Raw genomic sequence first — 26,819 nt, 5'->3', positions numbered from 1 at the left:
TGGCGTGGGCACGCGTGTGCGTGTCCGCGTGTGTGCATTTGTGTGCGTGTGTACACGCGTGTGCGTGTGCGTGCGCGCCTCTGCGCGCGTGCAGGGAAGGAGGCAGGCGCACGCAGCACCCGCGGGATACAGCACAGCCCTGGGGGCCCCCTCTCCATCTCCTGCTGCCGCAGACCCGCGCCGGGGCGGCCCCTCGGCAGAGCGGGCGTCAGAGCCCAGCGAGCGGGGCGCGGCGGCGGGCGCGGGGGGTGGGGCTGGGGGGCGGGAGGGAGGGCGGGCGGGCGGGCGGGCGGGCGGGAGGAGGATCCGGGAAGCTCGGCAGTTATTTGACAGGAGCCAGGGAAACCGCAGAGGACGCGGAGGACCGCCGGGTGCCGGGAGGGCAGCTGGTTGAGTCCGGGCCTCCCGGAGCGCTGGGGAAGAGGACCCCGAGCAGCCCCTCCGCCGGCTCCCCGGCCGCCGTGCCAGCGCGCAGGGCGCGGCCGCTGTTCCGAGCGCCGCCCTCGCCCTCCGGGGCCGAGAGCCCCGCCGGCCCCGCGCCCGGTCACCATGCTGCTCCCCCGGCTCTGCTGGCTGCCGCTGCTCGCGGGGCTGCTCTCGCAGGCGCCCGCGCAGAAGTTCTCGGCGCTCACGGTGAGTCCCAGCCCGCGGGGACCTGGCGATGGCGCCGTGCCGCCTCCTGCCCGGGTCCGGCGGGGTCCCCGCGGTCCCCTCAGGCCGAAGCGCCCAGGCACGGGGAGCAGGTGACCCTCGGGGAGGTGGCGCCTCCTTCCGCCCGCGCGGCCCAAACAGGTGGGGCCTGGGCGGTTCGGCGGCGTGCGCGCGCGGGGCTGCTGGGGTCCCCCCGGCACGGGTGACGGGCCGGGGGTGCGATCGGGGGTCCCGTGCCGCCCCAGCCACGGGGGGTGGGCAGGGCCTCGCGCGGAAACCAGGTCTCGGGACGAGGGCGCCGCCCGGCGGATTGTCCGAGGGCGCCCACCCGGCCCGGTGTGTCCCGGGCTCGGCTCTCGGCGCGCGGCCGCGCGGACCGCGTGGCGCTTGCCTGCCAAGGGGGCCCTGCTCGTGGGCCCCGCAAGTTTCGCCTGACCCTCCCGGAGACCCTCCCTACGTGAACCTGGAGGAAGCAGATGACACAAGTGAACATTGTCTTCCTTCCTGCTTAGAGCAGGCGGAAATTGGGGGCCCCCGGGGGCTCCGCGTCCTGCGCTCCCCGGCCCCGGGGCCCCGCGCCGGGTGTACCGAGCGCCAGGGTCACCGCACCGACCGCGGCGGCTTTTGCTTTCTTAGCTGCGACTTCTCGGCGGGGCCCGGCCGCCCGGCGCGCAGTGCCAAGCGCGGAGCTCCGCGCAGGGGCCGAGCCAAGCCGCCGGCCGCCGGCTGGTCCCTGGTGTCCCAGCCCCCGGCTCGGGCAGACCTCGTGGGCTTGCAGTGTTTGCAAACCCATAATTAATGCAATCTGCAGAAACGAAAACATTCCACTTAAATGTGTTTTTGAACAAGTGCTTGAGAAAACACGAAGGGAGAGAGAACACCTCTGGTGGGGAGATGCTTTTAAGTGGCCGGGGACTCGTCCTGAAGGCGTTGATTGTATCGAAAATACCGACGGGTGAGATGGGCTGCAGCCGGGTTCTGCTTTTCAGCCAAGCTCAAGCAGCCCCCGAGCCTCTTTTTCATTTTTTTTTTTTCTTTCCTTTCGAGCAGTACCAGGAGGGAGTTAGTGAGTTCACGGTTCATACCTAAAATTCTTCTGGGGTCCCTGCCTTGTGTCTCACAAATGACTTGTAGATTAGAAACTGCTAACTGGAGCTTGAAGGAGGTTTTCACACGCTCAGCTTTCCATGTAGAGCCTTTATCTCCGCAGAGGGGCGGTGGAGCAAGCCTTGCTCTATGTATCCGTGTGTCTATACATCTATACACACACAGGCGCTTAGACGCCCTCCCCCGCCATAGCGCATGCAAGGCCGCAGAGAAACAGACCAAGTCTCAAAATGAGACCCCACGTTTCTTCCAGAGATGAAGCAGCAGGTAGTCTACGGTGGCCACAGATTTCCTGACCAGAGTGAGTACACGTCGTCTGGGTGCTCCCCTGAGGGAACCTCCTGGGTTGGAAAAACAGAACAGGGCGTTAGTTATTGGAATAACTGAAATCTCTACAGGTTTTCTTCTCTTTTCTCCCCTCCACTCTTCTTAGTTAAGCATTTACTTTAAGCCCCTCGTCCTTTGCCTTCCCAAGGCTGCCCAGTCTCAGGAGTTCCCGGGTGGCAGTGATGCCAGCTACAGGTGGGATTCTTGTGCAGAAATGGTACATATGTGGCCCCCTTTGACTGTACTTCCTGAGGAAACCTTTTGCCTTAAAACTGCTTTTGCAGATAAAGCGCTGTGCTGCTTTTGCGCCCAGGAGAAAAGCTTAAAGCCACAACATATTTTGGCAAACAACCCCCCCCCCCCAACCCCCGCTCCATATCTAAGACATCAAGAAGTTTTGCTGATGGGCCGTGAGGGAATGTCGGAGGTGCTGGATTTTCTGTGGTGCTCATCTCTTTTCAGATCGTTTCCCAGTATTTGGGGATCTCTTGTTTCCAGAGCAGTGGCTTTCTCTCTGCAAGATTTACATCTGATCTTTAATAAATCAGAGAGACAGTGCCCGTCCCTGGGAGACTGGGAGTGACCACTAGAAGTCGTCTGGATGTGTGACCCGAGGCGAGTTACTTAGCTTTCTTAATCTTCAGTGTTCCTATCTGGAAAGTGCGGATGAAGCAATGCCCCGTGTTTAGCGCGTTGCCGGGATTAAAGGTAAGGCTTTTGTGCACGTACCCAGCATGTGTCTGCTCTGTAATACACCTTATTCCTGACGGCAGCCATGCCGTTGGGCCCGATGCCATAGTTTTCACAGGTGTCTGTGTCATTCAGGTGTGGGGACACTGGCCTCACGGTGGTTCTGTCTGTCAGGGATGTGTGTGTAGAGCACAGGGCTTTGCTCTGGGTGAGTATGAGCTTTACTGAGGTGGATGGTGTCCGCGTGGACGGGCAAGTGAGAAAACTCGCCCGTCTGCCCCTTTCTGTACCACCCTTTCTTCTCACGTAGAGGCAGGAAGAGGCACTGCCTCTGGGGGTTAGAAGCTTGTTGCTGGCTTCCCTGGACGACGCCTTTGTTTTCCTCTCCCTATAGTGAAAGGTCTTAGTTTGGGGGACAGTGTTGCCAGATGTGTCAGTGGGTTTGATCACCTCTGCTACTTGCTGTTTAAGACTAAGAGAATGTGCTTTGCTTGATAATTGTCTTTTTTTCCCCACCAAAGTTATTCTTCAGAGATGGCACCTTTGTGTGTTTTCCGAGGACTTTCTGAGGGTTTGCATAATCGCCTGGTCATCCGTGAGCCCCGTGTTGTTTCCAATCAGCAGACGGTGCTGTGAAGTGTATCGACCCTTCCCGAATCTTGGTCCCCCTCTATTTCTTCCTTCTTCTTCTAAGGCCGGATCATGTCCATTTTTTCATGAGAATGGTTGACTTTTAAAAAAATTTCTGCTCGTGGCCGAGACTAGGGAATACCTGCCAGTGTAAGTGGTCTGGTTACACATCATTCTATTCCTCAAAGATGATCGCATCATAGGGGCGGTTATACGGACTTTGACAGACAGCCAGTAAACGCGGCCCTGGGTGTTTCCTTCCGGGGGGCAAGTGGATTGATTTTAGAGCTGCCTGAGGGGAACTCTGCCCACACTGAGAACGCAGAGGCCAACGGCCCCCCTTCTCATGTGGCTTCTGGCCACCCGTGACGATGCTCCGCCGGTTCCTGTCCACCACTGAGCTTTCTTTGCTCCCAGGGCACTTTGTGTGTGTTTTCTCGTTGATCTCCCAGCAGCCTAACCAGCAAGGCTCCGCCGTATCCATGTTCCAGAGGCCCTGTTGGAGCCCCGGACACTGCCCTGATCCAGATGCTTAGAAATTCAACCCGAGGTTGTTTTTCTTCCCTAGGCAGGGTGGAGGGCTTCCCTGCACTGTTGGCGGCTGGGTCTCCTGGGAGAATGGTCCAGCTCGACCCTGCCGCTTCCCTCCCAGCACACGGCGAGGGCAAAGGACTTGTCGGTCGGGGAGACGTGCACCGACAGAGTTGAAGTGGCTGTTTTCCACCCCTGTGTGTATCTGTTTGCTTTGAAAGAGAAGGAAGGAGTTGGGAAGGCAGGATTTGCTCGCATATACATGTGACAGTGTGTCATTATTGGCACAAGAGGGTCTAATGTTGACGCTGCTGGGATGTTGGCGTGCCCCTCCAGCTCCAGGGCGACTGTGGACCGTCCTGCTAGATGCTGTTCTCGCTCACTGCCCAGGCTCCCGGGGAATGATTATGGTTTCTTTCTTCTCCCACTGCAAATGTGCTGAGTACATTTGCTGCTCTGGGAAGGCTGCGTTTCATTCATCAGCAGAAGACGGACCACGGAGGTGGTTAAGGAAAAGGAAACTAAACATCATCAAAATTTTCCAACCTAGAAGCCCATTTACATGGCGACTACAAACCCAAACATCTGGAGGAGTAACTTGAATTTTGATTTGAAATCAAGACCATAAATAAAAGTATAAGCAACTTCAGGCTATAACACGATTGTGCAGTAAATGGGCGTTGATCTAACCAACACAGGGCGCAACGGTTCAGAACAGAGCAGACTTCTGAGTAATTCTATATCAAAATAAGCCTTCCTGAGAGTCTAGGAATTTAGAATGAGGCTGTTATTAAGATTGGCGGTGGAACACTGGCGTAGAGGGCAAGGGTAACGGTTCATATTTTTGAATTAAAAGGTACACTGTTCCACACATACGAGTCATAGACTCAGAGTGATGAACTTCCAGGTAGATTTTGGAATTGGAGAAGAAAAATTAAGAGATAATTTTCTGAGTTCATCTATAGGAAACTAGAACGGTCACCTTTATGTTTCCCCAGTTGATGGTGTTGGTCGTGGCACAAGATCCCCCTATTAATATTTGTACCTCTCTAGAGCTTAAGTAACACTTAATATATTGAATATTTAACTGAAGCCCCAGAGAGGAAAGGTTTCAGAAAATGAAATCTTAGTTTCATACGGGCTAAGAAGAAGTTATTCTAAAAGTGATAATCTTAGGCGTTCTTATGTGCTTCTGTAGTCCCAGGCTGAAGACCAAAGAGCAAGGATTTGTAATAGGACACAAATAAATAGAGGCCAGTGAAATGGTCCCTCACATTTATATTGTCGTGATTGAGAAACAAGAAATTATAACCGGAAACTTGTACTAGCTGTCCAGAGTTCATCAGAATTTTCAGTGTGGAGGCCCTCTCGGAATGTCTAGTAACGCTGTAATTATATCCAGGTTTGTGTCACGTATGGCATGATGTGGGATATTAACCAATTAAACTGGCAGTTAAGGGAAGGTGCAACGTCAGTACAGTAAGGGAACTGTTTCTTCCTTCAACACATATCTTCCCTCTTTTTACTTTCTTCTTTTTCCTGGTCACCTTTTTTCTTTATCTTTTAGGCCTCTGCCCAAATTGCAATGAACTCCCTTTGCTTCTCCTATGACCATTAACGTTACTGTTTCTTTTTTAGCACTAGCTGAGATCCGTAAGAGGTTTTCTAGTTTCTTCCCCTCATACTCTTTCCCCTAAAAGCATCTGTGGGCCCCCTCTACCGCGCTCTGGCCTGGTGGCTGTGGGTAGGCCACTGCAGTCACTTTATCCCCAGCATCGTGTTACCGGCGCTGTCCATCAGCGAGCCCACGCCGATGGCAGATTTTTAAAATGTTTTTGTCGGAGGGTAAGCCAACTCTTAGCATTTGAGGTTGCGGGCAAAGAGTCTTCCAATAATAGTGAAGTCCCAGAAAGCATGACGAGTTTAGATGCACACGGTCGTCTGTGTGTGTTTGATCCCTGGTCCAGAACACTTCAGGGTGCACGGCAGAATCTATTAGGCCCGTTTCATTTGGGATGTTCTCACATCTGTTGGGTTTTAGTCACTGCTGAAAGAACAAGTTCATCACCTTGTTAGCCCCCAGATGCTCTAGTCTATAGGTAGCTCTTGCCCAAGGTGGGTTGTTTTGTGTATTTATCTTTGACTCTGTTCCGTATAATCAAGGCTCCAGGAGCAAATGGGTCCAGCCTACCTATGAGATGACAGCATGGCAGACACGAGATTTCCTTCCTGGGATTAAGAGAATCTGTCTCATTTCCCGTGGCTTTGCCTGCCCTGGTCAGGTCTATCCCATACCAGTCCCCAGCGGACTGAAAAAGACAGACCCTTCCCTAGCCCAGGCCACGGTGGCTCGTGAGGTGGGGCCTCGGGGCCTCGGGGCCTCGGAAGAAGGTGGCACTGGCTCTTGTCTGATCCAGACGTGAGCTCTGACTGCTGGGCAGTGGACCCCTCACTCCTGCCAGGGAGCCACGTTTCTCCGTTTCAATGAAAAGTGCATAAGAAATGTTTTTGTATTACTCTGAGGAATGATGAAAAAGTACATTGCCCAGTGGGAAGACTGTTGATTTTAATTTCTTAGGGCACCTTGTCCGTTGAGGACGGTGAGATGTGTGGTTGCCATGGTTACCTCTGGCGTGACTGACCCGTCTCATGACAACTCTGGGCGTGTTAGGTGTTGTCACTCTGACGCGAAACTCACGACTGAGCCCTAGTGTTGAGGTCTTGACGTGTAATAGCTCTTTTCTCCCTTTCTTTGCTCATATCTAAGCGCTTCTGGGGCCCAACTTCATCTTCAGAAGAACCTAGCGTAGACTTGCCTTTTCCTCCCTGGGTCTGGTTAACTGTTTCTGGTTACTCACATAACTAACGCACGCACAGGTTCATCTCTCTTCACATGAACTCCATCCACATAATTGCACTTTCCTTGCGCTACGATAATTTTTCTTATAACGTTGAGAAAAAGAGACAAATGCAAAGACACATCACAGAGCCGCTCTGGGTCACTTCCTCAGTTTCGGACGTCACTGTGGGGTCGTTCCCTACATTACACATCAGATTCACTTAAAGAGATGTCATAAGATACAGTCACGCCATTGATGAGAAACACTCTTAAGTACGGAGCAGAGAGTACAAGATAAAAATAAAATAATTCCGTTTATGCTTATCATTTTAAAAAACAATTCAAGAGATCTGAACAAAGGTATCTAGCAGGATTTAGCGCATTGTCTGTTTTCAGCTGTCTATCAATTCATTCCGTGGAGGACTTGGGTCTGTGTCATCAAGACTTTAATAAAAAAAGTACATTTAAAATTAATTTAAAAACTTGACCTTTGAAAGACAGAAATGACTGTCCTGTGGTTTTGTGGTGGCTGCAGGCTGAAGACGGCCGAGTGAGTGGCATTTGGGAATTTCATGGCCAGTCTTGGGGTCAGGGTTCTGGGCAGCATGCCGCCCGGAGCCCTTCCTGTGACGCGACGTCAGCTTTATACAGCAGGAGATACATGTGAAGGTTTCCCTCACTCCTCAGAGGTCAGCCACTTAAGTGTTTGCTGCCCCTGTCTTAAGGGACCGTCACCTTCTTCACAGGGAGGTGGCCGAGTCGGGGCAGACAGACGGAGCTCAGTTCCTGTCATGTCCACCGCTGGTCAGGGCTCTGCTCCCAGGGCCAGGCCCGTCTGTGCCAGAGGGGCAGGGGCTGTCGGCCAGGCCACTGTGGCCGTTGCGTTGCACGTGCTTGTGTCGGAGGAGGAGGAGAGGAAGGTCCGTTTCTCCCGTGGCACCAAACTGACCGTGACATCAGGGCCCTCGCCAAGGAGAGTCTAGGCCAGGAAGACCTTTGTCCTTGGGAAACAGATACGTGGAAAGTTTTAAACATTAAAGGGAGAGATAAGGAGAAATTCTGGTGCCCTGCACCGATGCCGTTGACTATGGAATAAAATCTGTCATCAGGAGGGCTCTCCTTGGACCTGGGTACACTGGAGGACCTTGCTTTTAACACAGGCTGCGAATCACATAATCTTTAAAACTGTCATCTACTGATCAATCAACAGTTTACATCATCTGCTTTCCCTGGGCCACGTATTTAGGTATTTAAGGAAGATCACTAGGTCTTTGAAGCCCAGATGCCCTCCGTGCCTCTTCTGTATCTTCCTGTCCCGACCCTTTCCTCCCAGGCCCGGTTCCGTCTTCCCGTGTTGGAGGGACTCGGAAAGTGAGGTGCGTTACGGACATCCGTGCCCACCTGCTCCCACTTCCCACCCTCCCTTCTAAGGCATCCCCGCAGGTTCCCCCTCTGCTTTCTGAGCCAAGCTCCCGCTCTGAGCTCTGGTTGGTCCACACCCTTTGACGAGCCCTCGGGACCAGACACGAGATCTCAACAGGGGAGCATAACCTTGCTTGATGACACTAGGGTGTGGTTGGCCCACTTGCCCAAGTCACTTTCTGAATCTGAGGTTCCGTTAAGCCAGTTTCCCCCACCCCCCCACCCCCGCAGCACTGTTTCTTTGAATGTTTTGAACCCGTAAGTGGTGTATACGTTATTCCTGTTAAAACTAGATTTGCGTCCTGACCCCATTACCAGGTTGGAACTAGCCCCTCAGGCTCTCGTAAATCTGCTAAGCACTCCTCCACCTTCCTGTAAATGGGTTGGCCTGGGGACATTGAGGGATGGGCTGGGACTCACTCCCAGGAGATGAGACCCAGGGCCTTTTGTCTCTGCTGCAACGATTCCCTGCACCAGGAAATATCCCCAGGGGATTTGGGTACGTGCTCCCGCCCCCGGAAAGAATCGGTGACTTAAAAATCATCAAACACTAACTTGGACTCCCAAGTACGCGTCCTGTGACTCTTACCCAGGCCCGGTGTGGACACTTGGTGAAGGCAGGTGTTGGACCCGCTGCGAGTACTCAGGCAGCGCTGGTCTCCACCCGTGCCGCACCGCGCAGGGCTGCCGTCTCCTGGGCACACCGACTTGCTCTCCCAGCACCGGTGTGAGAACATCCCGCACGCGGACCGAAACTTCAGTGTAACGCAGTAAACGGTCTTTACAGCCTGCACTTTTCTCTTGCAAAGTAGAGAGAGCCGGTTTCCGGTGCTGGTAACAGCCCTGCCAAGCCGCCCTGTTCCTTTCGTGGGTGCGTGCGTTTTAAATTTTTGCAGACACCTCAGGGCAAGGAAAGTGAGTAACAGCTCTGACCTGAACGTACACGTCGACTAAGCTTGTAGCTTTGCAGGATCCACACATGATGGGCTCGTGCTCATCAGGTCTTCATTCTTCAGAGGTTTATCTTTTGGAGGGAGTTGCCAAAGCGAGATCTTTCTTTTCACTCGGAGATATAATCCAGGTGGAGTCACGAATCCCTTTCTCTGCGCCCGTGGCATCTCTCCGCCGTTTTACACCCGGCTTGAGACGCAGGTGCGGCTCCAGGGGAAGCGCCTCTTCGTACTGTTCCGTCGCCCGCCACACGGGGGCGCCCGAGAGCGGCCTGCTCGGCCGGGGCGGGCGGGCAGGGGTCCGCGGGTGGGCTCGGGCTCCACCCCCCGCAAAGCTTCTGCCACTTGGCGACTTGGGTCGTCACCTAGTCTGGGTTCAGGCGCCACGTTCAACTTTCCAGTTTTAGAGGTTTGACTCATGGTGCAGGGACACTAAATTAGGGAATTAACAACCAAGGGACGTTTTTATTTGAGGTTTCCAGCAACTTTCTTTGGAAGTCTGGGATACGCAGGTTAAATTCAGGGCGAATGCTCGAATACCAGGTAAGAGTGCTGTGTACCCGAGGCGGGCTTTTGGCTTTAATAAATGAAGCCAGGAGAGATGCCCCGGTGCGCTGTCTGCTGGGCCCGGCTGCCGGCAGATGCAGTTTCCTTTTTGCTGCAAGATCTGGTCACTTAGTGAATGGATTTTATTGAAAGCAGTGGCTTCCCTTACTTGCAGGCTAAATTAATGTTGTATTTCAGCGTTCTTCGGGGGTGCATGTTCTTAGACATGTCCATTTTATGACGGACTTTAACCCGAAAGAACATTAACTGCAGAAAATCAACAGTCTGTGCTCAGGCTTTCAAAGCCTCTCTTCCAGCCGAGCCTTTCCCCAATAAAATCTGCAAACTCGCTTTGTTGGGGGAAGGCTCAGGGGAGGTGCGCCCCGGCCCCGCTTCCCTCAGACACTTTCTTACCGACCTCTGGCCAGAAACCATTTACATTTCTTTGCATCCAAAGATCTGAAGGTGGTTTAGGAAGTCCTAATTGGCCCCATTCAAATTCTCACCAACGTTCCCTCCCCTCGCCTCCTTTCGGCCGCCGCCGTTTTCTTCCCTTGTTCTTTTTTTACCTGAAGAGGACGGCCAGCCTCACTGCCTGCAGCCATGGCTGCAGGTCGTACCGCAGACGTTGGGCGGAGGGGCCATGCCCGTGTTCTGAGGTCCCTTGGCAGCTGTGACCTCTTCAGAACCTGGCTTATTTCCAGGCTCAGCCCAGCCTCGCTGGCTGGGAGGGGGACTCGGGGAGCCGGCAGGTGATGCTGGGTCCCAGAGGCTTCCTGAGACTCCGGGGGTCCTGGGCGCCCGGCATCGCCCCACGCCCCGGACGCTCTGTCCTGTCCCTGCGTGTGGAATCCTCGGTGTGGGCGCACGTGCAGTGTCGCCCGAGTGCTGAGGTCAGGAAGCGGGCTGTGGGCTTAGGCCTGGGGCCCCCTCAGGCCTTTCTTCCTGGGGGCTGTTGCCACGTCAGCCCTGGTGCTCTTCTTATCCAACCCCCTAATTTACCACAAGAGGGTACAAGAATTTCATTGGCCAAGACGTGGTAGAGAGTTAGTTAACCTCCGTGTCCCTCCTTCTCTGTGTGTCTCTGTCTCTCTGTCTCTCTCCAGCCCTCGGCCTTTCTGCCGCCTTGCGCCGTGTGCACGTGGTCACTCCCAGCCGGCCTCGCCCTTCGTCTGCGCTGTGACCCTGCCCGGCCGCCTCCTGCCCACACCAGGGAGCTCGGGTCTCCGGTCAGGGCAGGGAGGTCAGACAGGCCCGAGGACTGGGGCTCAGTGAAGTGGAGGGCCTGAGAAAATATGTAAATTAACCCAGAACCTGACTCAAAACCAAATACTAACTTTTTTTAAAAAAATCACAAATGGTGTTTTTCCCCATGTTTTCTCCTTTAATACTACTTTCTGGGTTTTCCAGTCTCACTGAGCGCTCAGAACAGCCCTCTGTACCTTCGCAGCAGTGAGATCCAAGCTCTTAGGACTCAGCATCCCTCCCTGTCTCGGAATTCCCAAGGTAGAGCGGGGGACGGGGGTGGAGGTCTGCCAGTGGGGCACCCAGCTGTGCCTGAGGACGGGTGCAGGTAACTGACTCATCCTTCAGCCCAGCGTTCCATCAGTTTGCTTTGGGGATTCCCTTAACGCACATCCTGGGGAGTGGAGGGGCTTTGATGGAGAAAAGGTAAGCAAGAGCACCGTGAAACGTGTAAGTAAAATCACCGAACGGCACTCGGGCTGTGTCTGGACGTGCGCAGAGGAGTGATGGACCTGACCTCTCAGCTGGGTGCCCGTCGCTGGCTAACAGGTCACTGTCCAGCGTCATGCGGCCTTTTGTCCAGCAGACACAGCAATGGACAAGGGTTGGGGCCAGCGTCCAGATGTCACTGTCAGAAATGTGGCCCAGAAGGTGGCTCTCAGCTGAGCCCTGAGGGCCTGGGAGGCAGCCAGGGGGGTGGGAGGGGGCTGGGAGCACCCTGTGCAGAGGACCACCCACCAGACGGGTGGGGGCCTCATTTGGGGCCCTGGAAGGATGCAGGGGGTGAGCGGAGCATGAAGGGCCCTGAGGAGGGCTGGGCAGCCAAGAGGAGCCTTCCCGGGTGTCAGAGCAGAGGTGCAGGCAGGCTCCTGGAGCAGCCCTGATGCTGGGCGGGGGCCAGGCTGGTGGTGCAGGTGTGATGCTGGGCGAGGAGGCCCTCGGCCTTTCCAGCTGTTCCGCTGACTCGTCTTCACTGCAAGGCCATGTTCTCTCCTCCACCCACACCCTGGACGGGAACGGGGCAGCTGGCTTGGGGCTGGAATATGAGTTTTCCTTAAAATGTGAAAGAAGTACACGGCGAGCTTTGTGACAGGCGGCAGTCTCCCCCGGAGAAGGAGTGGCAGTGCCGGGAGCCTGTCAGCCCTGGAAGGTCCGACGGGCGTCCCACCCAGCGGAGGGACCCAGGGCAGTGGCCGTGCTTCCTCCCGGTGACATCCTCCCTTGTGCTGACCTCCGTCGGGTTGGCCTCGTTTGAACTGGCAGCAAAGCCGTGCAGCCTGGTGCCAGATCAAGGTGAGATGGGAGAGAGAAGCCCCATCACCTTTTCAGGACAGTGCCTTGGAGTCTCCGGCGACAGGTGCAGTTGGTCAGAGGAAGGGTGAGGTTTCTCCTCCTGGGAGAAGAGCAGAGATTAGGTCCCCTGAGGGTGGTGGGAACGGCTGGGCCCTGGGGAGGAGCTGGCGAGAAGCAGAGGGGGCTTTAACAGCCCACGTGGTGACCAGGCAGGGAGCTCATCACGAGGTCAGGTTAACGAGCGCTGTCTTCACAGTTGTGCCTGCGAGGTGTGCGCTCAGGGAAATAAAAGTGAAACTGAGGCACCAGGACTGGTAAGAAGACCCGGCCAGGGGCACGATTACGCACGTGAACGTAACGTGGCTACTTTTCCACGTCATGCTGGAATTGCTTCATCTGGGCAAACGGTACGAAATGCGGAAGAGTGGTGCCCCTCCTGGACGGCCTCGGTCTCCTGAGATTTCCCGTCACTCAGCCCCACTTGCGAGCTGTGGTAACCTGGGCTCTCCCGTGGGGTGTCGAGTGGGGTAGATGCTTAAACACTTTGAACCAAAGCATGCGAGGCTTCGGGTTAGCTGCATCCCAGGAACAAAAACCTCAGAGCAAACGCAGCCACCGCGTGGCCGCCGCCTCCACGGCCTGTCTTTCAGGGAAGCCGTGTCCTGGGTGAGCCTGGAGGCCTGGGGACCATGACAGGCGGTGACAGTGGCCCTCCTGTGGGACTCGCTAAATGACAGTGATTCATTCCCTGTGTTTGCCTCTGAATTATGAAGCGACCCGGAGACACCGTTTGTAGAGATGCAGGATGCTGGATTCCAGTCTCACGGATGTGGTTGAAATCATCCTCTCACAGCACTGCGGTGGCCGAGGACACGTCTCCCAGCCGCCTCGGAGAGCCCTGCGGGATGGGGGGGTGGGATGGCAGTCTGGCCTCTGCTCCCGGAGCCCGAATCCCCTCAGGGTCTTGCCGGGACTCCGTCTGGACAGTAGGCCCGGCGGAGGGAAGGCGCTGGCTTTTCCAGAAGCTTTGGTTTTCCAGAAGCTCTCTCCTTCTCTTCCCTTTAGTCTAAGAGGAGCATCCCTGATCTGTTTCGTCTCTCATTGTAGCTGTTCCTGGCTCCCTTGCCTCGGGTTTGCTGTCCTTCTCTGATAGACACTGTAGGTCCTGTCATGAGACACACTCGGATGTGGGATTTAGGACAACTCGGGCCTCTAGGACTTGTTTGGAAAAGACTGGAGGGACCTTGTGATGATGAGATCCTGCAGGTGTGTCCCGAAGACAAGGACGTCGCGGCTCTGGTGCAGGAGGACGCCTCGCTGCGGCCCCGGCTCTGGTCCTCAGAGGTGACTAGTGGTCACGGCAGGAAGACTTAGCCGGCCTCCCCAGGGGGCGGTGGTCTCACGGTGCCCACCCATCCGGGGGGTCTGGGGCTCTGGGACCACCACTCTGGTTGTGTTCCTGGATTTGCGGATTCTGGAGGGTTGGGTGAGCCACAGGCTCAGCCTCCAGTGCTGCAAGGGGCGGACTGTCCTTTTCTGTCACCACATGGGTGACCCAGGCTGCCCTGGTCACCTTGTCCCCCCTGGGGCTCTGGCAGAGAGTCCGGCTCCGGGGAGGGAAGCAAGGCCCCGGGCTGGACCAGCACCCCCAGGAGCCCTCCCCCCGCCTGGCTCTTCTCGGCGTGGAGGTGCCACGTGCCGTCCCTTCTGCTGCAGCCTTGCCTGACGCCTACGGCGAGCCTGTGTTTTGCGGGCCTTTGCTCTCTTCTGCCCCTCGCTCTCCACAAACACCAGCTCTTTCCCCAGGAGGCCTTCCTGACCCTGTGGTCGGTCAGGCCAACTCCACATGCAGGAGCAGAAAGCTAGGGGTTTTCAGTTGTATATTGTGTATACAATGTTGTATATTGTACGCATTCCCCAATACACAACTGTGTATACAGTGCTGTATACACAATATACAACTGTGTATGCATTCCCCAATATACAACTGTGTATACAATGTTGTATACACAATATACAACTGTGTAAACAATGTTGTATATTGTATGCATTCCCCAATATACAACTGTGTATACAATGTTGTATACACAATATACAACTGTGTATACAATGTTGTATATTGTATGCATTCCCCAATATGCAATATACAACTGTGTATACAGTGTTGTATGCACAATATACAACTGTGTATGCATTCCCCAATATACAACTGGGTATACAATGTTGTATACACAATGTACAACTGTGTATACAATGTTGTGTATTGTGTGCATTCCCCAATATACAACTGTGTATACAATGCTGTATACGCAATATACAACTGTGTATACAATGTTGTATATTGTATGCATTCCCCAATATACAATATACAACTGTGTATACAGTGTTGTATACATAATATACAACTGTGTATACAATATTGTATATTGTATGCATTCCCCAATATACAACTGTGTATACAGTGTTGTATACATAATATACAACTGTGTATACAATATTGTATATTGTATGCATTCCCCAATATACAACTGTGTATACAATGTTGCATACGCAATATACAACTGTGTATACAATGTTGTATATTGTATGCATTCCCCAATATACAATATACAACTGTGTATACAGTGTTGTATACATAATATACAACTGTGTATACAATATTGTATATTGTATGCATTCCCCAATATACAACTGTGTATACAGTGTTGTATACATAATATACAACTGTGTATACAATATTGTATATTGTATGCATTCCCCAATATACAACTGTGTATACAATGTTGCATACACAATATACAACTGTGTATACAATGTTGTGTATTGTATGCATTCCCTGATATACAACTGTGTAGACAACGTTGTATACACAATATACAGCTGTGTATACAATAGTTGTAGATTGTATGCATTCCCCAATATACAACTGTGTATACAATGTTGTATACACAATATACAACTGTGTATACAATGTTGTATATTGTATGCATTCCCCAATATGCAATATACAACTGTGTATACAGTGTTGTATGCACAATATACAACTGTGTATGCATTCCCCAATATACAACTGGGTATACAATGTTGTATACACAATGTACAACTGTGTATACAATGTTGTGTATTGTGTGCATTCCCCAATATACAACTGTGTATACAATGCTGTATACGCAATATACAACTGTGTATACAATGTTGTATATTGTATGCATTCCCCAATATACAATATACAACTGTGTATACAGTGTTGTATACATAATATACAACTGTGTATACAATATTGTATATTGTATGCATTCCCCAATATACAACTGTGTATACAGTGTTGTATACATAATATACAACTGTGTATACAATATTGTATATTGTATGCATTCCCCAATATACAACTGTGTATACAATGTTGCATACGCAATATACAACTGTGTATACAATGTTGTATATTGTATGCATTCCCCAATATACAATATACAACTGTGTATACAGTGTTGTATACATAATATACAACTGTGTATACAATATTGTATATTGTATGCATTCCCCAATATACAACTGTGTATACAGTGTTGTATACATAATATACAACTGTGTATACAATATTGTATATTGTATGCATTCCCCAATATACAACTGTGTATACAATGTTGCATACACAATATACAACTGTGTATACAATGTTGTGTATTGTATGCATTCCCTGATATACAACTGTGTAGACAACGTTGTATACACAATATACAGCTGTGTATACAATAGTTGTAGATTGTATGCATTCCCCAATATACAATATACAACTGTGTATACAGTGTTGTACACATAATATACAACTGTGTATACAATATTGTATATTGTATGCATTCCCCAATATACAACTGTGTATACAATGTTGTGTATTGTATGCATTCCCCGATATACAACTGTGTAGACAACGTTGTGTACACAATATACAGCTGTGTATACAATAGTTGTATATTGTATGCATTCCCCAGTATACAATATACAACTGTTGTGTAGTTGTGTATTATTATTACCCTTCCCCTCTTGTAACTAAGAGCTCATTTGTTGGGTGCAGCTTGGGGATCAATACAATGCAGCAGTTTAACATAGGGGCTTGTGAAGGACTCCCGCCGCTGTGGTTGGTAGCGTGGAGGTCAGGGTGGGGGTGACGTGTCCTGCGTCCAAGGCCTCGTTCGCAGTGACACCCTCCCGCCCCGTGCTGACTCCCGCCCCTCCGCTCCCCATGCCGTGGGCGCTCAGTTCTTCCCGTTTTGCACATGAGGAAATTGGGACATGGGTGATTAAGCTAACCTGCCTGGGCCGGGTTAGCTCCTGGCACGAGGGCTCATGTAAGAAGGTGCTCTCAGCTCAGGTTCTGTGTGAGTGAGGCACTCAGGCCAGAGGCTTGAGCCTGGCCGGCCACAGCCGAGTGTCTGTGGCTGATTCCACTGGGTCCTCGGACGAGGACTCTGGGTCATGCGTGGGAAGCTTGCTGTGGCGTCTGCAGGGAACATTCCCCAAAGGGATCCTTGGAAGATAAGTTCTTGGAATTAGTCACATGTCGGACGACCCCAGGGAGGGCCGTGGGCGCCGTGGACCTGTGGCTGGGCCCTGGGTCGGGGTGTTTGCTGCCTGGGTGTTTGCCTAGGGGGTGTCCTGGCGGGAGCAGCCCCGAGTCTCCCGGGCTGTTCCTCCCTGTCCTTTCGTTTCCTGGTGTCTGAGTCACACGTAGCTTTCAAATAGCAGGTGTTTGGCTTTTATTGTCCTGATTGATCCATGCTTCTCTCACTGAGATTTTAAACTCTTTAGAGACCCTTTGAAGATACCTTTTAATTAATTGTAAATAAGATAAAATTCACTCTGGTTTACTGATAGCACAGAAGACTTTCTCAGGTGCACTTAACTTGCCTCATACGTACAAGGCTACACCCATGCGATGCGTGCTTGAGACGAGCACAGTGAAACACCCTAGGGCTCCTCAAATGGAATAACCCCTAAACTCCAGTCCCCCAAGCAGTTTCTTAGGAAGAAATGACGGGATCTCCTTCTCAGGAGACTGGGGAATTAGAGGGAGCTTCTGGGGATCTGTTCGTCAGCCCCTTCATTTTATAAGAAGAGCCCTGAGGCCCCTGGCGGGGGGGGGGGCAGCCAGGTGTGCAGCCCAGGTGTCTGGACTCCGCGTCCCCCGATTTCTGACACCAGCCTCTGCTGGCTGAATGTTTAAAGTGAAATTTAATGCCAGATTTTAACAAAAATGATTTCAGCATCTAAATCTTCCTCGTGTCTTACATTCATTATTATAAAGAACTGATTTTGGTGGAAACGTGGTAATAGACGGCGACACCACTGCTTAAAATTAACAGGTGCAAAATTTTGTGAATGTCATTGTGGCTTTTCTCTGGCTGAAACGTTGGGTACGTGACAAAGTAGTGACCTGTGCCCTGGAGGACGTAAGGAGGGGCTGGAGGAGCCCCTCGGACCCTGGTTCCGACTCTACGAGCCCTGCACGTGTCCCCAAGATGCCTTACGCGGTGTGCGGTTGAAAGGATAAGGAAAACCTAATTGCATCCCCGATGGTGTTGGGCCCACTGTGAATTTCAAAGAATTTCTTGTAAGATCTTAGGCGCTTTTTAGAGAAGACCTAAGAGCAAGGTATGCAGGGTAACTTGCGGGTGTGTCTCGCCTTCACTGGAGGCAAAGTAAGGGTTAATCTGGTGGCTTTTCATTTGGCTCTTGTGCTGCACGTCTAATGCTTCCTTTCGATATTTAGTAAGAACCTGATGTTGGGTTTCAGTGCAATTGAAAGCATTTTGGATGTTAACTAACATCTTTGCTGTAGTAGCACCTTTAATGCAGTAGAACCTGCACCTTTAATTCCACAGAATCCATCTTTACGTGGAGACCTACAGCTCTCATCGTTCAATTGGGTAAATTAGCAAATAATAGACACGTCCAATGGGAAGCTTGGCAAGAGGTGTTGGAAACACGCCCCCTCCCATGACATTGACGCTCCGCATGTGTATAGGGTGCTCAGGCCGTCCTACTGTTTTCTAGGTGCTGGTCCTTGAAGCTGTGATGTTCCAGGTCCAGGACGTGATAGGCAGTGAGATGACACATTGGTTTCTCAGAAAGGTGGTCCCATTGGCCACCACCCACCCCTGCTTTCTCTCGCCTCGGCACGGCTTCCCTTACAGACGATCCTACGGCAGGTTTTGTCTAGTTGACCAAGAGGCCTGAGCTGTGCCCTGCCCACACCCACTCATCCTCTGATTTCCCCCCTTCACTGTAGGCACTTCTCTGTTGCCTGAGTGACACGGGTCCCGAGAGCCCATCAGGGTAGCCTGCTTCTTGGGTAACCTAGGGATCCAGTGCCCTGAAGTGTAATGAAGTTCGTGCTGATCGACCTACGATAGGTTGTCCTCAGGGAAGGTTGTCCTCAGGGAAGGTTTGCCGTGAGTCAGGAACGCACTGGTGTCTGTGGATTGAACGGTCCTTCCTCTGCGAGGTGCGGCTCCCTCTGTCCCAGACCTTGCCCAGGTGGCCTTGGTTTGAAGGTTTGGGGCTCCTCAAGCTAGGGCTGGGCCCTGTCCTCCCTCCCAGCGGGTCCCTCGTGGCCCAGGCCTCGCCTGCCCCGTCCAGTCATGGTGCTGGACACACATGAGGCTCCCACTGGGGCTCTGATGACCGACTCCGGTGCCCACCAGGGACGGTAGGGGAGAGGAGTGCACGGTGGGCTCAGAGGACATGGGGGGAAAAGGCTCGCTGAAGAGGCACCAGTGTGGGACAGACCTGAGCTCAGGTGCTCCCCGGCTGTCTTGTGCACTCAGGCTGTGATGTCCTGACGCTGCGAGGCACCGAGAGCAGGAAGTACCCTTGGAGAAGGGCCAGGTGGGTGATGGGGAAGTAGGAGAAACTGATCTTCCTGCAGTAGCCAGGTTCAGATGACCTCGTTGTAGGTGACCTGTAATAGTACAAAGCCGCTGGTACAAAGGTCCCCATGTTCATCTGAGGGTGCTCTTTGAGTCCCATTCCTGCGGAAAGCAGACGTGGGACCCCAGGGACATGTGCTTCTGAGTCCTTGTGTCCTCAGGGGGTCACCACCGCCCTCCCCGTCTACCCAGGCCTCAGGTTCTCTGCCCTTAAAATACTCCACTGACCCAAACCAGAAAACAGAAAATATCAAAATGCAGGGGGAAATGACCTGCATAATATTAAATAACACGCCCCTTTTCTCCCCCTATATTTACCGTAAGGATAATCTCATTTTAGCACGTGGAAACGTTCGTCGTGAAGACATCGAGCTGGGGGTGCTTTTGCAGCTCTCGGCAGAGTGAAACAGGGTCAGTAGTTGAGGTGGCGGTCTGTTGACCGTGCTGCGTTCTAGCACACAGGAAGAGTGTTCCCTAGGGATCTAAAGGGAAAAGCCATGATTTCGAGTGGTTGAGAGGTTACTAAAATCCGGTAGTTTGATTTTTCCATTTGATGCATGTAGAGGGTTGAAGGCATTTGATATCAGAATATGAAGGGACATGAGGACTTGGGGAAGGAATGTGGCCCCAGCAGGAGGTAAATTTGATGAAATGAAGTGAGGTGTCTGGACAGGCACGAAGAAGGTTAACGTCCTGCTGGGTAATATCCTGCACTCTGGGAAAGCACCAACCTGAAAACTTTTGTCTTTCCGAACACTTCTCAGACGACCTCAGGACACGGCAGAGGGCCAGGCGGGGCTTCAGGGCGTGTGCTCAGACGGCGTCACCCGACGGGGTGGCACGAGGGTGGGGACGGAGACTCCCCCCAGTGGGGCCGGCGGAACAGAGCTGGGATTGGGCTCTGCTGTGTGGCGGTTTATCCCTGGTGTTTAAAATCTGCTTCCACGTTGATAACAGCTCTGGGAGCTGGCCCTGCAGTTAATTCCTTCCCAGACAATTAACTGTCATATGTCCAAAATCCACCCACAGGGCCGCTGTCCAGGGCCGTCTGGGTGTGTTATTGTCATTGTGGAGCAACAGACAGGTTCTCCGAGAAGGAAACCGACACTTGGGGATGATTAGCACGTGACTGGCTCAGACATAATCAGTTCTGTGAATATTCCGTTCCCACTGTTTTCTAACCTACCTATTCCGTGTAAGGTTCGGAAACCCAAGTGTCAGATACCACTGGCATGATGTACCCACCAGCCACAAGTAGACGGCCCTGCAGATATCCTGTATCCAATGTGTAACAGACTGTTACACATTGATTATTGAACTTGTAAGTAGTCATATGTTGCAGGTTTCCAGATTTCCCTCCAGACCGTACTAGTTAACTTTATTCTACCATCATAGAAAAGGTATCTCTGGGATAACTTTGTGTTAAAGAAAATCGTTTGGGAAAAGAATAAAGAGCATGAAAGTACCAGAGAGCGAAATTGCAGATAAGCTCCCCAGAAGCCTGAAGTCCCTTCAAGCTAATCCCAAGATGGATTAGCTGCCGTCGTGCGGTCAGGTCACCCGGGCCCCAGGGGTGCCATGGTCTGAGTAGACGGGTTGAGGGACCACTGTTCTGAGGAGGGCGAGGACTCCCCAGCCCACAGGAAAGCCCGGCCCAAAGGGTGGGCTGCTTATGTCTGGAAGATGCCCTCCCCATCACTGCATGTATCAGCCCTAGCTGCCCACCCCCATCACAGGAAGGGAACCCACTAGCTTGCCAGTGTCTTGCCGCTTCATTTATTCTGCAAAAAAGTAAGCTATTTGCCAAAGCTTCAACACGCTCATTCTTTTCTATTTTTAATAAAAATGATTTTCCCCATGGGTTTATATACTTTCTACTCAGGAAAAAGCGGGCATAAATCCGGCAGCTCTCACTTTGCGGAGCCTTTGTTAAAAAATTCTTTTGGTTCCAGACCGAAGGCCAGCTTGCTTTTAACTTCCGGACACTTCTGAGTCCCCCCGCAGAAGTGCTGGGCTCCCCGTGGAGAGATGTGCTCCAGTTGTCAAGGTTCAGATGCTGCTGGGCCGTCAGCTGAAAGAGGGTTTGTGGTCAGTGCCACCTGGGGCAGAGGGTCACTCGGCTGCCGGTGGACCGGTGACCTCATGGCTCTGTGAGCTTTAAAAACCGCACTCGTTTCTCACCTCGACATTCTTTGTTCAAAGGACGTGTTTTGTGAAGCCTGATATGAAATGAGATGAAGTTGGGGTCCTTGGGAAAGTGGGGTGCCCCCCGAAGCCAGCCGCTTGGGCTGAATTCGGGACCTGTGGTGTTGGTGGGGAGGGGCTGAAAGGACCTCTGGGCAGCGATGGAGGGAAGGGTGAACGTGACCGTGGCTGGGTCACCACCTGCTGGATCTGTGAACCAGGAGGCCACTTTTCTCATTCAGAGTCAGGGAACCAAAGTCTGGAGGAGAAAGCACGTTTTTCGGGTCCTGTGCACACGCCCTGCGTGTGCTTCCGGCCTTTGTCCCGAGGATGGACTCTTCACCCCTGGATGCGGGCGCACATGCCCTGTTCACCCCTGTGTGGGTGAGGCTCCCACAATCCCCTGCGGCTGCAGCCTTCCGTCCTGAGCCAAAGGTTCAAACCGAATAGAACTTATGTCCCGTCCGCGTGCGTCTCATGGCAGGTGAACTAGGCTTAGTTCACCTTGTTGTGAACAGTTGTGTTTTACTGTCAGATGCCCCCCTCCTGAGTTTATTCGGACCTTTCCTGTGGACCAAGGCTGCTTTTCCTTTTGATCTGCTGAGCATGGTATTGTTCTTATTTAGACTTTGCTTAAATTCAACGTGACGCCTGTTATGTGAAAGGGTTTACTGTGTATGTGATGAAACTACAGCAGAAGGTTGTGAGCTAGTCTATGTTTCTGACGAAGCACCACTAATTATATTTTTTTTGTCGTTTAATGGATGCATTTCATTAGTAATTATTCCTGAAAACCACTCCAGGAAGCTGGTAGGTTTGCAGCCTTTGACATTCCCTGGCTTAACTAAGACACTCCCTGAATCAGTATCAACAACACAGAACAAAATGAGGAGCTGGAAAAAAAGTGCTTGGAATACTGACCCGTGTTTGTCCCCAGGCAGATAAATGAGAAGCTCTGGGGCTTTCACGTCCCAGGGGCTGAGAGCAGGTACGGAACGTGTGAGGTCAGGGCCCGGAGGGTCCTGCCGTGATTCTGGGAGCCGAGGTCCTGCAGGGAGGGACGCCACTAAAATCGCTGAGCGTTGGTGCTGATAATGAAGTTTTCTAACCGCAAAGCTCGTGTCTGCATCACAGGCTACATGCTTCCCAAGTGCTGTATTAATATTTTAACAAGTCAAGCAGTTTTGTTGAAGATTCTGCTCTTCCGTGTCTCAGAAGGAAACCGTAGTCAATAGAGAGCTGTAACCATCAAGTCTTAGAAGTTAGCGTTTTGTGCTAATTGCATAATGCGGATCTGGCTGCCCTTCCCTGGTGGCCCTGCTCATCCCCGGGCTCGGGCTTTCGCTGCTCCAGGACCAGAGCAGGGACAGGACAGCCCCAAGGCCTCCCAGGGGCCACGCTTCCTTCCCCTAACTGTGGGCTGGCTCTTCTGCGGCCCGACTGCTAGAAGGATCTTATCCCGGGGTAAGAGCTGTGTCTTGCAGGGTTTGTCTCTGCTTACGCCCTGCCTTATTCTCTCAGAAATCCCAGAGCAGTGCATTCCCCAGTGAGGCACATTTGGCAAGACCGACAGCAGGCGGGTTTTGCGAGGGGTAATTGAGCGTGTTTTGTAAACAGATCCTGGGTCACTAGTTTATATAAACATGAAGATTTGGTTGGTTGAGCGTTGAAGAGCAGTAGGATTCTAAGGGTCGGGATTTGAATACAGAAGCAATTTTCTAGACCTTTCTTTTTGTAAACGGTGTCCTGAAATCAATAAACTAGCAATTCAGAGCATACGCAAGTTCAGACCGGTACCAAAAGCCAAATCGCATGCCTTTGTGGTAAAAATAAGCAGGGCATTTGGTCCCTACTGGCTTCGCTGGTCACTGCAGATGACATTTCAAAGACAAAGACCGTTTACCACATTTGAATGTTGCCAAGATTCCCAATTTGCAGTGTCATTAGAAATGCTTTCTCATCGCTTCAAGAAAATTGAATGGAAATTTCCAGTTCATTCAATGAAATTGTACTTATGTCTCTTCTCCTTGTCTCTGGGATGGAGGACTAAATTAGAAACAATAATTTTCTCTGAGCTCGATCTGTTCATAGGAAATGCATACGGAATTTTAAATATATTCATTTTCTCAAAATTGGCCTTTCCAAGTGACCGTGTGTGTGATTTAGTGCAGAATCTCTCATAGTGCGAGTCAAGGCTGACGTCATCGGGACCACCTACTGGGCCAGACAGAAATGTGGATTTGCACCCACTCTCTGTCCCCCGAGGGAAGGTCTGCAGGGTAGAGACATGCTCTGTTTGAAGCGGAATCTCCAATGATCCTTAAGGCCACCAAAGTTTGAGAATCACCGACTTATATTAGTTCTGTGGAAAGTCTTCTAGATGTATGGCATCTTTTTTTTTTTCAAGAAAAATGATCTGCCAGTTAACCTTTTTTGCCATATCTGTATAGTTTATTGTTTAAAAAAAATCCAATTCTTAAACTTGGCCACCTGTGGCATGACTTTATGTTACGTTGAACAGGGATGGCCAAACTTGGAAAGATATTTCTATTCCAGTATTCGATCAAGTGTTTCTCTGACCTTTTATTTCATAATGAAGCCATAGTTGTTGCATCTAAGGCCACAGATGCCAAGACCCTGAAAATTAGCGAGAAGTCTGAATTTTCTCTTCCGTTGCCGTTTGAGGCACTTCCGGGATAATTTTTACCAAAATATCAAAAAAGAAAAATACCAAGTGTGAGATGTTGAGAGTTCATCATATATACATTCTGCTGTATCTACTTTACTTTATAATAATACTGCGATTTCCAGTTTACAAATCATCCTTAAAAACCTTGAAGATATGTGATGCACCTTGTAGGGTGGACCACAGACTCCCACCTTGGATTCTGGGTGTGGGCTGTTCAGGGTAACCCTGCCTCCTGTTTGTGTGCAAGGAGTTTCCACATCAAGGTGATTTTGCCTTCGGGCATCTTGATTTGCTACTAACAGTATAAGCCTTTTGCCAAACAGATATCACCATAGATCTCATCGCTCATGAGACAGCAGACATACAGGCATCCTTCCCTCCAAGGCTTGAATGAGGCCAGGCTGCAGAAGGAGGTCACCGTCCTAGGAACAAAGCCATTTTTCCACATTCCAGTTTTCACAGCTACTGTAGGGTCGGCGGAGAAGTCCTCACAGCTTATTCAAAAGGCCAGGACCGGAGTGTGTGTTGCGTGTTGGGAAGCGGTTCCCTCGCCTCTGCTCTGCCCCAGACGGTCTCCTCTGTCCTGTGAGCATCACGGGCAGGCGGGTGGGTGATCTCAGGGCACCTGGGCAGGCGGTGACTCACGCACCCAGACAGGCTTCAACTCCCCCCCGGCTCTTGCCCAAGACGGCAGGACTCTCTGTCTTCTGGCAGAAACGTGCTTTGGTGTGTGGGGCTGTCAGTCCAATCTCGACACCTCAGCGTGACTACGGTCCAGGTGCTGCCAGGTTCTGGGGGGCGGGGCGGGGGCCAAGGATGGCGGCCTGCTGAGTAGGTGCCGGGGGGTGGGGGCGGTGTCCGAGATGTGAAGTCCCGCGCTCTCACCTGGACAGTGAGATCGCGGGTTCAGAGGTCAGGGCCCACGGTCACAGTGATGTGGCTCCTTGCTGACCGGCTGGGCTGCTGTCCTGCATCATGACCCTTCTTGATATTTGGGTCCCTTTAGTGAGTCTGGGGGCTCAGCACCAACCCTTCCCGCCTCCTCTCCCAGGTGGAGAGGACGGCCTAGGCCTCTCGCGCTTCTCTCGAAGGAGAATGCTGCGTAGACCCCGAGTCTCCCTGACGCGGCCCCCAGGCACCGGCTGGCTGGACTGCGCAACCTTTGGAAGTTCGCAGAGCTGTGAGGTAGGGGCCACGCGGCGGGCCCAGGACCCTGGCGCTCAGGGGACAGCAGAGCAGCTGGGAAGTGGGTGTGGCGTGTCCAGCCCTGCCCCCTGGGAACTGGACGGTGGGGGCCGTGCCCGGCTGATGGCCCTTTATCAGTTCATGCTGTAGGTAGGGAGCGTCCTGTAACGGGGGTGAGTGCACCCCAGTGAGTGTGTGTGTGTGTCTGTGTCTGAGCACATCTCTGTATCTGGCACCACACACACATACAGCCCAGGCCTAGTCAGGATCGGGGTGCCCCGTGTGCCCCCCGCACCATGTCCACACCCCTGGATCGGCTGAGGCCTCCTTCCCACGCATGGGCACTTAGCGGCATGGGGAGGGGCGGCAGGTGGCCGGGAGGAGGGCGGCCCGGCTGGGCCCACGGTGCCGCCCTTCCTGAGTGTTGGCTCTGTACGTTTGTGCCCAGGGGAGGGTGATGCTAACGGCCCCCTGGGCCCTGGTCCTGAGTTAGGGGGGCTTTGGGGCACCTTGGATGAGCACACAGCTTCCTTGTCACCAAACATCCTGCTGGCCGCCGTGGCCGCCACCCGCTCCTGGACCGTGTCCCAGCGCTGCCTGGTCTTTTCTGTCCTCCCCTCCAGTGCTGAGCTCTCTCTGTCTGTCTGCCTGGTGCTGGGCGGGGCCCTCTGGCCTCCCCACACCCTCCCTCCTGGTAAAGCCGCTCCACACATGCCGTTTAATACCACCTGCGCTCCAAGTGTTTCCAAGTGTCTCTGTCCAGCCAAATTCCAGACACAGTACCACTGTCTCCCTGGTCTCTGCGTGGCTGAGGCCGCCGTGCACAGTCACACAGGCTGCGTACTGCACAACTCAGCGGGCGTCATGCGTATGTGTGACAAAGCATGTGACCGGCCTAGGGTCACGGCCCAGAAAGCATTAGTTATCGGCACCGTTGTTGGATTTAGAAAACGTGGAGCAAGTGCCCGGGTATCAGCTGCGCAGCTCAGCTCCCGGGGCAGCGTAGCTCTCAGCACTTGGCCGTGGATGCGTCTGAAGAGGCTCAGGCTGTGGGGTGCGGCTTCTTCAGTTGCTGGGATGTATCAAAGTGTTACTTTTAAATGATAGAAAACTAGCTTCTAGCCATAGGACTAAGGATTCAGATAGATCTTTAAAGAAAAGAGAAGGTAGGGTAGATGTAACTATAATTTCAGACTCGCTTACTTTATGTTGAGTCGACGCTCGTGGTACAGAATTTCATCCGATAGCTTCCCGTGTAAGAAACCCCAGAGAGACTGGAATCAGAAAGGTCACATCCTGGCTCTGTCGCTGGGTGACTTTGGCCTGTTAGCCTCTTCAGCTCTTGGTCACCACCGTGAATGCGATGCTGCTCTGGGCAGGTTCCGGGGAAGCTCCAGGGATGGCCCCCGGGAAAGCCTTTTCGCCCCTCCAGACATGGATGAAGGTCACTCGTTTACTTGTTTATTCCTGAGACGTCTGTGAAACGTCTGCCACGTGCCCGGCGCACGCAGATGTGCCGGATGGATAGACTCTGCCCATCCGGCTCCAGCCTGTGACTCTCAGGGGAGTGCCCGCCGTCTCACCCACCAGTCGGATGTGCGAAC

At 52.4% G+C, this 26,819-nt stretch overlaps 1 protein-coding gene across 4 annotated transcripts in view; it reads left to right on the top strand.

Annotated features, from left to right (window-relative positions):
• The first annotated feature begins 331 nt into the window (after positions 1 to 331).
• The window catches only part of SMOC2 (SPARC related modular calcium binding 2), a 155,987-nt gene continuing 129,499 nt past the window's right edge, over positions 332 to 26,819 (top strand). For 2 of the 4 annotated variants that reach the window (XM_032651393.1, XM_032651392.1), the window contains exon 1: positions 339 to 633. In XM_032651393.1, coding sequence (XP_032507284.1) covers positions 550 to 633 — 84 coding nt within the window. In that variant the 5' untranslated portion in view covers positions 339 to 549. Of the gene's footprint in view, positions 634 to 26,819 lie in introns of all 4 variants that reach the window. The other 2 variants (XM_032651391.1, XM_032651390.1) reach the window with 2 other exon arrangements.

This window comes from Phocoena sinus, chromosome 12 (assembly GCF_008692025.1).
Source record: "Phocoena sinus isolate mPhoSin1 chromosome 12, mPhoSin1.pri, whole genome shotgun sequence".
Classification (NCBI taxonomy): domain Eukaryota; kingdom Metazoa; phylum Chordata; class Mammalia; order Artiodactyla; family Phocoenidae; genus Phocoena; species Phocoena sinus.
Note: the sequence above shows the minus strand (reverse complement) of the source record. Positions and strands in the feature narration are given on the sequence as shown.